This window comes from Brachycentrus maculatus, unplaced genomic scaffold, assembly GCF_059751285.1.
Source record: "Brachycentrus maculatus isolate JH-2025_06_01 unplaced genomic scaffold, ASM5975128v1 h1tg000294l, whole genome shotgun sequence".
In the NCBI taxonomy this organism is placed as follows: domain Eukaryota; kingdom Metazoa; phylum Arthropoda; class Insecta; order Trichoptera; family Brachycentridae; genus Brachycentrus; species Brachycentrus maculatus.
The window spans coordinates 227,934-243,894 of NW_028281045.1; the positions used below are offsets into that span (position 1 = coordinate 227,934).

The 15,961-nt window shown below is 37.2% G+C and overlaps 1 protein-coding gene across 1 annotated transcript in view; it reads left to right on the forward strand.

The window, feature by feature from the left end:
• The window catches only part of NaCP60E (Na channel protein 60E), a 153,353-nt gene extending 137,776 nt beyond the window's left edge, over positions 1 to 15,577 (forward strand). The window contains exons 17-25 of the mRNA XM_088267409.1: positions 1,539 to 1,854; positions 2,730 to 3,005; positions 4,831 to 5,127; positions 7,082 to 7,370; positions 9,201 to 9,394; positions 10,615 to 10,817; positions 12,128 to 12,400; positions 12,900 to 13,259; positions 14,726 to 15,577. Of these exons, the coding sequence (XP_088123535.1) occupies positions 1,539 to 1,854; positions 2,730 to 3,005; positions 4,831 to 5,127; positions 7,082 to 7,370; positions 9,201 to 9,394; positions 10,615 to 10,817; positions 12,128 to 12,400; positions 12,900 to 13,259; positions 14,726 to 15,431 (2,914 nt within the window). The 3' untranslated portion in view covers positions 15,432 to 15,577. The remainder of the gene's footprint in view (positions 1 to 1,538; positions 1,855 to 2,729; positions 3,006 to 4,830; positions 5,128 to 7,081; positions 7,371 to 9,200; positions 9,395 to 10,614; positions 10,818 to 12,127; positions 12,401 to 12,899; positions 13,260 to 14,725) is intronic.
• Positions 15,578 to 15,961: the final 384 nt, after the last annotated feature.

A 15,961-nucleotide genomic window follows, 5' to 3' on the forward strand; every position in this document is an offset into this window, starting at 1 on the left:
ACTCTGTTCACAGTTATTTTACCTTTTTTTTTTAATAATTAAAGTATAAATATTTTTTTTTTAAAATAGAGGTAAAATATCTGTGAACAGAGTGTATATTATCACTTTTTTTTATTCCTTCCGACATTTGATTTTCACCCCGGTAGAAACACCACATTAAAATTATTTCAAACAAACATCAAGTAATGAATTATTTAACACAAAACCATCCATCCAATTAACCATCGTCCATGTCGCTTCCCGCCAAGGGAAGGCAAATAAAATATAACGCCATATCAATCTGTCTTTACAAACAATCCTTGCCTCTTTCATATTCATAGGTGTTTATATGGTGGTGCATAGGGCACTGCATCATATAAACACAGTGTTATCTTTAACGTTAACACATGAAGGAAAGGTGATCAGCCCTTCGCTTCAGGTACCAGTCCAGGGTAGTATTGAATAAGTATTAGAGTGAAAAAATCACTTATATTTATTTGACCCCCCTGGAAATCGAACCTGGGACCTCCAGAACATATACATATACATATACATATACATACCCGCCAATTATTCAGACTCCTGACCTGACTACTTTCAAGTATTTGAAACACTCGATGATAACAAGTTTTCCTGCTTTTATTAATTACCACATTCACCTCATAAATTTGTTTTACTATTCTTTCTTCACTCATTTGATTTACATGCCCAAACCATATAAACACATCTTTCTTAATTTTATCGATAATGCTATTACCAACCACACTTGCCTCATAAATTTGTTTTAAATAGATTTATATTATCCACTGACACTTCGTGATGGAATTGCATTTTTAATATATTATTAGATTAAAACCAATATTTTTAGCTTTTCCACTTTATTTTTATTTGACCAGCGACCGGGTTTCGTCGTTACCGACATCACCAGTCTGATGATGTCGGTAACGAGGAAAAACCCGGTCGCTGGTCAAATAAAAATAAAGTGGAAATGCTAAAAATATTGGTTTTAATCTAATAATATATTAAATTTGTTTTACTATTCTTTCTTCACTCATTCGATTTACGTGCCCAAACCACCTATTTTTATTTATTTATTTTATTTTAAAAACAAATCTAAACACATCTTTCTTAATTTTATCGATAATGCTTAACTCAACCATGCATTTACAATCTATTCTCATGTGTTTGTTCCTCTGTACTAAATTTCTGGGGCATCCGGTTATAGCTGCAGCCTTGTTGAATTGTTTTAAGGTGGAGACTGACCGGAGCATTTCGTCGTAACGAGACACGTTACAATGCGAGCATTCAGACAGTCAGTACACCGAGCCAAGCGCCCCATCCATAGTTTCGGATGGTCGCTAATGCTCGCCGCGAGCAGTGTTACGACGTTATGTTACGACAAAATGCTCCGGTCAGTCTCCACCTTAAGAGTCTCACCATAGAGATCACCGTCGTTACTAACATAGACTCCAAGATACTTAAATTCCATCACTTATTCAATGGTCCTATTATTTACAGCTAGTTTGCATCTCAGTTATCAACAAATATATTCTTTTCAGATGTTCGTGTTGGGACAACTTGATACAAACGCCCATGGGTCAGAAGTGGACGGCAGTCCGGACAATCATCCTACAATACGTAGACACTCCGGCCTTTGAGTGGTTCATACTGGTCCTCATATTCGCCTCCAGCATCACCCTATGTTTTGAAGACATCCATCTGGAAAGCAACAAGTCATTGAAGAAAATTCTCTACTGGACCAATTTGGGGTTTTGCTTAATCTTCACTATCGAGATGTTTCTGAAGTGGTTGGCTCTCGGATTCACAAAATACTTCACCAGTTTCTGGACCATATTAGATTTTATAATTGTTTTTGTAAGTACATTATTTCTTACTTTACTTGAACACAGACAAAACTTGGTACAAATTAAAGGTGTGGTGCAGGAAACTTGTGAACACAGGTCATATATATGTACCTGTTGTACTCATACGATACTTCGCTTATCGTCACACATTAAAATGTACCCACCTGCTGATTTTTTTTATTTTATATTGGAAGGGTACAAGCATTATATACAAAAAGGTTACAAAAACTTTCACAGCACAAAATGAATTATGTCTACCATTAGGGCAAATGTAAAGCTGATAAATATGATTGGTAATACTGTATTGAGTTTATTTATTATTTATTTGTATTTCTTTTATAATACAAACTGAAGTTTATATTTATACCTATAGATGGAAGCATCTGTAGCTTCTGAAACTAGTCATAATAAATGTGAAAGGGAGTTTACAACATTTTGAGTGTGTCCAAATACTTGTTCACAAATCTGGATTATCTCAAATTAAAGGAGTTTTTATATTATAAGATGAAGAATAAACCAGCCTATGACAGTCATTGTCCCCGTAAATACCCAGACTTCCATATTTTTCTTCATCTTTGATGAGATGTCAAAAAATATTATGAAAGAGAGTTTCTTATTTTTTTATGATTGATTTTATTTCATCTTACTTAATTTTTTTAATTACTATTATTATTACTTATTATTTTAATTTTGAGAGCTAAAAACACAACAAAATATTTCAATACACAGTAAATTAATCATTGCACCAAAAAATCATAAAAATACCAGTACAAAAAATACAATAGTGGTAAATACCCCATTATGCTCTTGAAAAACCTTATTTTTAATCAAATATAGTTGGGTTCATTAATTCTTCTTTTTTTACATGATTTTGTTTGATTTCAGGTGTCAGTATTCAGTTTGTTGATAGAAGAAAATGAAAACTTAAAAGTATTAAGATCTCTCAGGACTCTCCGAGCGCTGAGGCCACTGAGGGCCATATCCCGATGGCAAGGAATGAGGATAGTGGTGAACGCCCTCATGTACGCCATTCCCAGCATCTTCAACGTCCTGCTGGTGTGTCTCGTGTTCTGGTTGATTTTCTCCATCATGGGTGTTCAATTCTTCGGAGGGAAGTTCTTCAAATGTGTGGACGAAGAGGGGGAACTTCTGCCAATAACTGTAAGTGGAAAAGTCTATAACCTTTAGGTTATTTTTCAAAAAGTAGGGAAGGAATCCTCAGTTTTTTTTTCAAGATTTCTCAGTAAAAGTACAATGTACCCTAAGAAATTGTATTTTTTATATAATAGTATTTGAGAGGGTATGCAAAGGCCTTTATGAACAAATATCGCTCACTCCTTTCTAGAACGTTTTCTAAAACTTGATTTTTCATGAGAACGTTTTTACAGTTTAAAAATATTAAAAAAATGTATTAAAAATAAATATCAAGCCACTTTTTGAACTTTTTAGTATGCAACAGTTTTTTTTAGGAAAATCCTGAATGTTTTTTCTCCATTTGAAAAATATTTAATACATTTAAAAAAATAATTAAACAATACCTTTTCTTCAAAATGCAAAAACAACACTTTCTGCCCTGTAGCGGGTAAATATTAAGTAAAAAATATGCCGCTTTTGCTGGGATATAGTACACTTTCTGGGCATTCCGATAACATGCACAACTGAAAATTGACGATTTTTTTTATTTATGATGTTCTTGAAAGGAGTGAGCGATATCTGATATTGATATATCAACAATATTGGTTAGGGTTTGCTATTGGATGATAATTTTGATCAAATAAACTATTCAGAATGTTTTTTTTAAATCCTCAAGCAATGGACGACAATTACTCATTTCACCGTTTTTGATTTTCAGCATTAATATAATATATTCAGCAATTGTATTAAGATATAATATTATTTATGATAGCATAAATTAAAGTCATTTTGACATCTCAACATATGTGAAGAGAATATGGGAGTCTGGGTATTTACAGGGCTTACGATCTTTTGTAGGCTGATTTAAGGGATCACTTTATAAATAATAAAAAATAAAACCCTTACCCGCACCCCAATGGTGCATAGGGCACTGTGTCATATAAACGCAGTGTTATCTTGATCGTTTACACATGAAGGAAAGGTGATCAGCCCTCCGCTTCAGGTACCAGTCCATGGTAATATTGAATAAATATTACAGTGAAAAAATCACTTATATTTATTTTATCCCCCTTGGGAATCGAACCCGGGACCTCCAGAACGGTAGCCGAGCGTGCTGACCATTACACTACGGAGGCGGACAAAATATATAATTGGTAAATAAAATATATTTATCTACCCATGATTGAAAACCACACTACTTTTGTTATGTAAGATATAAACCCCCGTTTAATGTTGAGATAGGTACCGCGTAATCGGAGGGAATGTTTTAGGCGGTAAATGTTTTTCTATTGTATTTTAATTTAATAATGACTCATTTCAATCATTTCCGTTGGTTAAAATGTAACAATATAATCTAAACAATAAACCCCCAGTAACATTCCCTCCGATAATGCGCTACCTTTCTCAACGATATAGGGGGGTTTATTTCGGCAGTGTAAAGGCAAAGGGGTATATCTGTCTCAGACCAAATTTTAAAGGAGAGCAAAAACAGACTTGTGAAATTAAATAACTCATTTGTTTTATGTATTTTTGTATGTGAATATCTTAATAAAACAAAATAAGTATTGCAACTGCAGCTATATCCTTGTGCCAGATTATGGAATACACTATTTTAGACATTTCGTGGAACAAACTTAGAAAATGAAAAAATTGACAGATATACCCCTTTGCCATTACACTACCGATTTATGCTTATGAATTAAAGGTTACATAATGTATAAAGTGATCACTTATACAAGCCGATTACAGGTCGAAAGCTCTGTTAATTTCCCGACATTCATATCCTTCCTCATCTATGTTGTCATATCAGTAAAAAAATTTAAGATTTTTACTACATATTAAATGATTTCAGATTGTGAATGACAAATGGGAGTGCATGTATCGCAACTACTCTTGGATCAACTCGAAGATCTCCTTCGACCACGTCGGTATAGCTTATCTGGCCCTGTTCCAAGTGGCCACCTTCGAAGGCTGGATGGAGGTCATGGCCGACGCGGTGGACGCCCGGGGGGTCGACCTGCAGCCGCAGAGAGAAGCCAACCTCTACGCATACCTCTACTTTGTCATCTTCATCGTCTGCGGATCCTTCTTTACTCTCAACCTCTTCATTGGAGTCATCATTGACAATTTCAACATGCTGAAAAAGAAGGTAAATTTTTTCTCCTTCTTCTTACCTTTATAATAGTACAATAGTACAATAGTACAATAGTACAATAGTACATAGGGCACTGCATCATATAAACGCAGTGTTATCTTGATTGTTTACACATGAAGGAAAGGTGATCAGCCTTCACCTTTAGGTACCAGTCTTTGGACTGTTACCTTTAGGTACCAGTCTAAAGACTGGTACCTTTAGTACCTTTAGGTACTAAAGTACCTTTAGTACCTAAAGGGTACTAAAGTACCTTTAGGTACCTTAAAGTACCTTTAAGTACCTTTAAGTACCTTAAAGTACCTTAAAGTACCTTTACTTTAGTACCCTTAAGTACCCTAAGGTACCTTAAAGTACCTTTACTTTAGTACCCTTAGGTACTAAAGTACCTTTAGTACCTAAAGGGTTTTACTGGTACCTAAAGGTACTAAAGTACCTTTAGGTACCAGTCTTTAGACTGGTACCTAAAGGTTTAGATAAAGATATAAAAAGGATTATTTTTGACATCTCATCAAAGATGAAAAAGAATTTGAAAGTCTGGGCATTTACGGGGCAGATGACCCGTAAATGATTAAGTGATCACTTTACACACATGTAACATTCACCAATTCTACCCATTATTGACAACCACACTACTTAAATTCTTGGAAGTTCTATACATATGAACCAATTTTGAAACATTCTTGAATCACTAGAACTTCACTAGAGACATCAAAATTTGAACACTCAAAATGTTGTATGTAAAAAGGAGATTGAATGCTGGGAACAGAGTGAATGGTGCACTGAAATAAGTAAATAAAAATCTTTAAGAAAAAGCTAAACTGGCAGTAGGCAATGGAGTGGTTGTTCCTCGACCCTACAGTATGGAAGTAAAGCATAGAGTTGGCAAAAGGAGATGAAAGTAGACTGAATGCAGTCAAAATGCGATCTCTCAGACAAATTTACTACAAAAAATTGTAAGATAAAGCATTACCGATAAAATTAAGAAAGTTGTGTTGAGATGATTTGAACATGTAGAATAAATAAGCAATGAAAGAATGGTAAAACAAATTTATAAGTTGAATGTAGTTGCTAATAAAAGCAGAGAAAACAAAAAAAAACTAAGCATGATCAAGTATTTCAAATACTTGAAAGACTATTTCTGTGGTTATTTGAATTCAGAATGGCGCCATATTTCCAGCTGTTTTTAAACGGAATCGTATTGAGTGTTGCCAGCATCGAGATAAATATATTTCCATTTATAGGTTTTTTGTTTTATTTTGCAATAAGTAGGTACCTATCGTATGTTTTAAATCTAAGACTTTTACAATATACATATCGGTATTTTAAGAGTGTTTATATACATCTTACTCGTATTTTGTTTTTATTAAAGTATGCTTAGATCGAGGAAAAATTTTAGAGGTTGCATTATCAAGTATTTCAAATTTGTACTTGAAAGAGGTCAGGTCAGGTGTCGGAATACTCGGCGGGTATGTATGAGAAGATGCATGAATGTGGTAGAGGCGAAAATTGTTTTCACAGACAGATTGGTGTGGCATTATTTTATCTCTGCCAACCCCTGTGGAGAATCGGCGTAATGGATAGTTTGTTATTTTATTTATTTTTATTTTTTTATATAGATAGCGGATATATTTTATAGATTTATATGGATAGATTGGCCCAAATATGATGCGCCTCAGAAATTAAATTTCATTTAAAAAAACTTAAGCGCAGGGCTGATCACCTTGCCTTCCTCGAATTAACGATCAAGATACTTTTGCGTCACTATAATGCAGTGCCCTATGCACCATTCGGTGCGGATGTATGTTAAAAAATAATAATAATAATGCCCAAAATTGTGTGGGAACATCCCATATAGACTTGTAGATCAGTCTTGAACACCACTTATGGAAGTGTATTCATTCCCAAATATAACAAACTAGCTGAATATTTTTTTTAATTAAATTTCCAGTATGAAGGAGGCGTCTTAGAAATGTTCTTGACTGAGAGCCAAAAGCACTACTATACGGCTATGAAGAAGTTGGGACGGAAGAAACCACAGAAAGTCATTAAAAGACCCATCAATCAGTGCCTCGCGATGTTCTACGACTTATCAAATTCGAGGAGATTCGAGATCGCCATCTTTGTTCTGATTTTCTTGAACATGCTCACCATGGGGATAGAGCATTACAACCAGCCGCACGCCATATTTTTTATTTTAGAAGTTAGCAACGCATTTTTTACAACTGTCTTCAGCTTAGGTAAGTGTCCTTATAAAATACTGTTAATCTGTCAACTACGGACATTCAATTCTCAAAATAATTTAAAACACGTGTCATTTAGAATACAATACAATAATTTAAAGTACAAGCTCACAGAAACAACAAAAGAAGAAAAAAGTCCCTCTCCAAGCACAAGAGCTCAGTTTCTTTTTTTTAGCGTTACTAAAATTATAAGAGTTTTTAAGTAGAAATGTATAGAAATTGTATTAAATTGTATTAAACAGGTAACTATATGAAATAAAAATAATAAAAATAAAAATAAGTTCCCTTAAGGTAGTATTTTACAAAAATGCGCTCCATTTTTCCAAACTATAATCATTATTATCATATCAAAATAATTGGGACAGTAATTCAAAAACCATCTAGGTAAAACGAATTTCTTTATTGATTTGACATTCATTTTGTGAAATAACACATTGATTTAATAAAAAAATATAAAAAAACACTCGTATTTATAAGACCACTTTTGAGGTTATTAATGTAAACACAACTAGTTTTGAGAATTACAGATGTTCTTGCCAACAAGTAAAAATATAAACCTGTTGATGAGAACATCTGTAGTTATCGAAACTAGTCGTGTTATTAACCATTAACCTTTTTAGTGCCAAGATTTTTTATATGTGCATACATTTTTAGCATTAAAATTTCTGTGCACTTAATTTGTTTATTTGTGAATACATATTATTGACGAATCAGAACTTGAAAAACGCGCACACTGCGATACAACCTCTTAGTTCGACTGCCAAAATACATTGACGCCCGCATTTTTGGCAGATTAAAGTCGATATATGGATTCCCAGCACTGATCAATGGTTAATCTATTCTGGATGATGCCTTGTGATCTTTCGCAAGGCCTCTTGGCAAGCTTGATGGCGGCTCTTGGAAGGCATGCGGAGTATATGGACTGGCCAACTAAATTTCCTGAGAATGTTTCCAATTATTGACCATCTCTGATTCCTTTGACTGTAACAGCCAATCAATACAAATAATATCCACTTGATATTCCTATCCAAGCTCTTCTTACTATAAGTAGATAATATTAAACAATAATTAATTATTCTTGAGGAAGAAGCTATTTGCTTGGAAACCAGTCAACGTTATATTTAAGTCATAACAAGTTATTTAAAAACTGTTATTTTTTATATTATTTTTTGACATCTCATCAAAGATGAAGAAGAATATGGAAGTCTGGGCATTTACGGGGCTGACAACCGTCATAGGCTGGTTTAAGTGATCACTTTACACATGTGTAACATTCACCAATTCTACACATTATTGACAACCACACTACTCAAATTATTGGAAGTTCTATATATATGAACCAATTTAGAAACCTTGTTATTGAATCACTAGAACTTCACTAGAGACATCTATTAGTGAGATGTAAAGACGCTTTTTACTAAGCAGAAACTCTTATATTAGTATGTGAGGTCCGAATCCTGGATTATAATCACACACATGGGAAACGCCAGAAAATATCATTTTCATTTTTATTATTTAAGCTTATAATTTGACCAGATAATTTATTTACAAAATTTTGAGTGTGTCCAAATACTTGTTCACAAAATCTGGTTTATCTCCAATTACAGGAGTCACATTCATATTATTTTTTGACATCTCATATTGAGATGTAAAAATTAATATGAAAATAAACTCCGGTAATTGGAGATAATTCAGATTTTGTGAACAAGTATTTGGGGACACACTCAAAATGTTGTAAATGTTATTTTTGAGTTATATTCTATAGCCAATCAATGTTCTTTCAGACTCCAGACTTGTGATTCAAAACTTGTGATTATTGTATTACAGAGGCCATTGTGAAAATGGTGGGGTTACGCCACCACTACTTCACAGTGCCGTGGAACATGTTCGACTTCCTCCTGGTGCTGGCCAGCATCTTGGGCATCCTGATGGAGGACATCATGATAGACTTGCCCGTGTCTCCGACGCTGCTCAGGGTCGTGAGGGTGTTCAGAATCGGGAGGATATTGAGACTCATCAAGGTAAACATCCCTATAAATCAGTGGTTCTACCGGTGCTCTGAGCTTGTTACAAGTGCTCTACAAAATTATGAAAACCGAAATTTAATATTGGCTCATTTACCGTGAGATTTGAGTTGCAAGAAGAAAAATAATTAAGCACTCTATCAACAGATTGTACTCTAAAAACAAAATTCTCAGAAATAACTCTGGATGAATTTTGGATTTTTGTTCTTGCCCCAGCTGTCGCCACAAGGGCACTGAAAAATTTATTACAGTTTTCAACCTCGTATTTCGCTCACTCCTTTCAAGAACGTCATAAATCAAAAATCGACAATTTTCAGTTGTGCATGTTTTCGGAATGCCCAAAAAATGTACTATATCCCACCAAAAGTGGCATATTTTTAACTTAATATTTACCTGCTACAGGGCAGAAAATGTTGTTTTTGCATTTTGAAGCAAAGGTATTGTTTAATTATTTTTTTAAATACACGAAATATTTTTCAAATGGAGAAAAAACCTTCAGGTTTTACCTAAAAAGATCTGTTGCACAATAAAAAGTGCAATAAGTGGCTTAATATTTATTTTTAATACATTGTGTTATATTTTTAAACTTTAAAAACGTTCTCCTGAAAAATCAAGTTTTTGATTTATGATGTTTTTGAAAGGAGTGAGCGATTTGTGTGAGTTAGGTTTCTCGACAACCAATATTAAAACAAAGAAACGTGAAAGGCTTAGCAATTTAGATGAAGAAATGAGAGTAGCTGTATCAAATATTAGACCTAATTTTGCAATTTGTAAAAGCCGACAGGCTCAGATGTCACATTAAATAATTTTAGCCACAAAAAGTTTCATTGGAGTATTTATGTTTTTATGTATTTTTGTAATTTTTAACTTGTCTGTAATAAAATAATAGGTTTTATTTTTTATAAAAGTTATCTTTGTATGTTTTTTCAATACCGTGTACCGCAAATTTTCCTTATGATCAAAAGTGCTCCCTGACTTCAAAAAGGTTCAGAACCACTGCTATAAAAATTTTAAATATAAAATACTCCAATTTTTCTTATATAAAAATATATGGTTATATACATCCTTACTCTAATCTAATGCTTTCATTTTTAATTCTTCTAAAATCAATGATCATTTTAGTTTTTGGTTTTTTAAAAGTCCTGTTCATCATCTCAAGTCTCTATATATATATATCCAATATCTTGTTTATAATGGCACAATTCATGAATTTTCAGGCTGCTAAGGGGATAAGGAAACTTCTGTTTGCACTGGTTGTGTCTTTACCAGCTCTCTTCAACATCGGAGCACTCCTAGCTCTCATCACATTCATATACGCTATTATTGGAATGTCCGTATTCGGTCACGTGAAGCAGCAAGGCGCCCTGGATGACTTGGTGAACTTCGAGACCTTTGGCAGGAGTATGCAGCTTCTCTTTAGGTGAGAACAATGAGTTTTATTATATTTAAAGGAATAACCCGCAAAGCCTGGTGCTTTTCTACAGGTAGGATAGTAAGGATAGGAGAAAAAGAAAGAATATCTAGACTTCATTAAAAACAAATATTTCTTGACTAATTATAAGCTTAAATAATAAAAATTAAAATGGTATTTTCTGGCGTTTCTCATGTGTGTGATTATAATCCAGGATTCGGACCTCACATACTAATAAAAAGAGTTTCTGCTCAATAAAAAGCTTCTTTTCATTTCACCAATAAATGTCTCTAAGTGAAGTTATAGTGATTCAAGAATAATGTTTCAAAGTTGGTTCATATATATAGAACTTCCAAGAATTTGAGTAGTGTGGTTGTCAATAATGGGTAGAATTGGTGAATGTTACATGTGTGTAAAGTGATCACTTAAACCAGCCTATGACGGTCGTCAGCCCCGTAAATGCCCAGACTTCCATATTCTTCTTCATCTTTGATGAAATGTCAAAAATAATATTTCTTGAATTCGTTTCGCAATCGGCGGTAATTGAACCCGCGATACCAGTTTCACAGTCGAGCATCTACTCAACCACACTACGGCCTCTGTCTTTATTTTGATTGATTTTGCAGTTTTTTGTTATCTATCTGTATTTTATTTTTGTATATTTATATATAACTTATATATAACTCAGTAGCCTTATATATAACTCGGTAGCCTGGAGGGAAAGAGAGGGAGAGGAAGATCCCCACACGATGGACGGATCAAATTAAGGCAGCAGCATGCACCTCAGTGGTTGGAGCGCTACGTGCAGCGCAGTCAAGGGATAACTGGAGAAGAGTCATTGCTTCTACAAGGGTCACAACCCTCAGCAATGAGGAATAAGACGGAGAAGAATATGTAACTTACATTAAAGAGATTAAATTGCGGGCTATTGATTACTAGGCCTTAAGGATTTCCCGGATACAATGTGTTAAATGAGATGAATAAAATTGACTTATTATGTTTGAAAATATTTCCTGAAGTGAATGACAAAGTAGGTACCGTAGAACGGGGCTACTTGAACTTTGATGTGTTACTTGAGCCCATAATTTTTTTTTTTTAATCTGTATTCGGTCTACAATGATGAACGTATCGTGACAATAAGTGTGAACTGTCAGGGAAACAATGAATCATGTCGATACGTACATAATACAGATCTAAATAAAATAAAAATGTACTGGACTCAAGTAACACATCAAATTTCAAGTAGCCCCGTTCTACGGTATGTTATGATTCTTCCGCTGCCCTTTTGAGGCAGATCATTAATAGTGTAACTCTTCCAGGCTCATGACGTCGGCTGGATGGAACGACGTCCTGGAGTCCCTGATGATCCAGCCTCCGCACTGCGACCAGTTTGCCAAGGGGCAGGCCAACGGAGACTGCGGCTCGCCACTCCTCGCCATCACCTACTTTACCAGCTTCATCATCATCAGCTACATGATCGTCATCAACATGTACATCGCTATCATCCTGGAGAACTTCAACCAGGCGCACCAAGAGGAAGAGATCGGAATCGTGGAAGACGATCTCGAGATGTTCTACATACGGTGGTCTAAGTAAGCCTTCTGAATTTTTTACATTGGTTCTGTTCTTCCGCTCACATTCGCCACGTATACTTATGACACAACTGATTTAAAATGCGCTGATCAGATTTTAGAAAAATATACACGTCAGCAAATTGTTCATAAAGAGAGAAGTAGCATGCTTTAACAAGTAACAGAACGTCGCTTGTTATAATTCTGTCCGCCTCCGTAGTTTAATAGTCAGCACGCTCAGCTACCGTACTGGAGGTCCCGGGTTCGATTCCCAAGGGGGGGTCAAATAAATATAAGTGATTTTTTCACTCTTTTATTTATTCAATATCACCTTGGACTGGTACCGGAAGTGGAGGGCTGATCACCTTTCCTTCATGTGTTAATGATTAAGATAACACTGCATTTATATGATGCAGTGCCTTATGCACCGTTGGGGTGCGGGTAAGGGTTTGAATGAAAATAAATGGGACAAATTTGACAATCGGACAAATTTACAATATTCACGCTAATTCATTTTCAGGTACGACCCGCACGCCACGCAGTTCATCAGCTTCTCGCAGCTGTCGGACTTCATCGCTTCCCTGGACCCCCCGCTGGGCATCTCCAAGCCCAACACGGTGGCGCTGGTCAGCTTCAACCTGCCCATCGCCAAGGGCAACAAGATCCACTGCCTGGACATCCTGCACTCGCTGGTCAAGTACGTGCTGGGCCACGTGGAGGAGACGGACAACTTCCGCCAGCTGCAGGACCAGATGGACATCAAGTTCAAGAAGCAGTTCCCCACCAGGAAGGAGCTGGAGATCGTCTCCTCGACCAGGATGTGGAAGCGCCAGGACAAGGCGGCCAAACTTATACAGAAAGCCTTCAGGGACTATCTAAAGTGAGTATTCTCTTCCCAATAATTGGTCCTTTTTGTCAATTCCAAATACAGCCTATATAATGGAACCTCTTTATTTGTTGACAATTCCCCCAGAAACCTGTTCAGATTGTGACATATTTATATTCAAATATCACTTCTTTTTTATTAAAAGAAAAGAGAAATATTTGTGTTTTCAACCTGTTAACCGGGCGGGATGCATAAATACGTCAAACGTAAACAAAATCGGGTATGGGTAGGACATATGAATACGTCCTTGAAATATATTTTGCGCCCTGGAACGGGCAGGATGTATATTTTTCGAACAACAAGGGTATTAGTCATCCATACATGTCTCGACATGAATTTAAGACACGGAGTGAATCAGTATTTGCGCCCGTTACAAGTTGCGTAATCGGACAGCGGACCGCCCGGTTAATAGGTTAAATATTTCAATTTCATACTATTTCTGTGAGCCTAAACGGCTCATTAGAAAAAGGTATCAAACTGTGGTAGAGTGGTTCTTTTGTATTTCACAATATATTATAATAACACTTGTTGTACCTATAAAAAATATATATTATTAATACAAAAAAGATCCCACAAAGGCATGGCCTATGGGTGGGTACACATTTTATTTTAGATTATAGTAAAGAGCACTGGCAAGAATACAATAGATATCAGAAATAAAATTAGATTAAAAGTGCTAATATTAACTACAAAACTTCTAATAACACATTTCAGGTTGGTAATTTTTACATCTGTAGACCGTTGGCGACGGGATTTGATAATTATGTACATATGGTTAAGACCTTAACAACTAAATTGGTATATAATATTCATGTAACATTAAATAATTCCTTCTTTTCCTCTGCCTTTGAAATGAAGCCGGCGCAGAAGATAAAAATACCCTACCCGTCCTTAAGCGCCAATCGAGTAAAATTATTTTTCCCATCCGAAGACTTTGAGAGGTTGATGAATAACGGGTTTCCACTATATTTGACACACCATTAATATTATTTTTATGGTCATATGAAAACAAAATATCCTTTATCCATTACCGACTTCAAAATCCTTGAATACAGTCTATATAGCGAGGTGGAATGAATACTGGATGTTTCTCTGGCTATAAACACAATGTTCAGATATGAGTGATAAGTGATCATTGACTAATCTCCACATTCTTGCCCCCGGTCGCCGCATTAACTAATGTGCGGCGTCACCCGAATAGCCAGCGTTACTAAGTAAGTGAGTCTTGGGCTTCAGCACTCTAAGCACATTAGGTCACCGATACTCAACATGCTCATGTTTCTGGCACAAAATTAAGGGACTGCTCTGAAATATCACGTTTTACTATCAACCGACATATATACAAAGCACCTATTATTTTGTATCCGCTTAGAGACAGGGTTTCTTTCCCGAGTAAAGCGGATGCGTTGCCAAAAAAGGTTTTTCAAAATTATTAAAGCTTCGCGTTTTGATTATTGCAGGGCCAAGAGAGACAGAGAGCGCGAGCCGCTGGAAGTGGAGGACGAGCAGACGCAGACGTCCTCGCCGGGCGGCTGGCAGGGCCGGCTGTCGGCCTTCCTGCACGTGCACCGCGGCAGCCGCGCCTCCTCGCGCAAGTCCTCCCGCGCCTCGGACGGCTCCGACCTCAGCGACCTGGCCGGGCCCTGGCTCAACCTGCCGCTGCTGTTCCTGGCAGGCGCGGTGCAGGCCGAGCCCTGCATCACGGTGAGCGAGCCCTCGCCCGAGGGCGCGCCCGCCGCCTCGCCGCGCGCGCCGCAGCCGCCCGCGCGCCGCCGCAGCATCTACAACTTCTTCCTGAAGCACCAGGACGCGGTGGAGACGCAGCGCGACGACGACATCACGTCGCCGCTGCGGCACAAGGGCTCGCTGAAGCAGAGCGGCACCGCGCTGGGCCTGCACCTGGGCGGCGAGGAGCCCAAGCATCGGCGCGGCGGCAGCATCGTGCGCCGCAAGCCGCTGGAGCGCGGCTCCTCGCAGTCGGGGCTGCGCGTGGGCGCGCCGGGCGGGCTGGGCGCCGCGGGCAGCGAGGTGAGCATCCTGGTCACGGAGGCGTCGCCCGAGGCGCCCCCGCAGCCGCTGCCGCCCGAGCCCACGCTGGTGCACGCGCTGGTGCACCGCGAGAGCGAGGAGTACACGGCCGAGGAGGAGCGGGACCCCAGCAGCTGATGCGCGACCGCCCGGTCCGCAGACCCGCCGCACTAGCCCGCATTCCCTCCGCAACTGCGAGGAACTCCTTACACTCGCCAGATACGCGAGAATGTACCCGCGCGCTCCCCGGAGCGTCGTTAGATAGTTTAGAATTTTCAATTTAGTTTGATTATTTTAGCGATATTCGATGATAGCGAATTGCTAAGAAAGTAATCGGGTGCTACTTTAAAATAAAGCGAATATATAAATTACGCTTGTTAATAATGAAATATCGATTTAAAATAATGTATATGCGATAATATGACAGATTTAATTAGCGTTAAGATGAATAATACGTCAAAATACATATTAGATAGTTCATTATTAAAATGTTGATAGTATTAGCGAAAGTTAGACTCGGTACGGTTGCTAATATTCCTGTGTAAAGGTGATATAGGTTATAATTCATTGTGTACATTACGTAGTTTATCTTACTCTAATAAGAACAGGGTAACATCAGTTAACCGGAGGCGAGACCCACTAGTGGGCCGTCTGCGGTTAAACGGTTT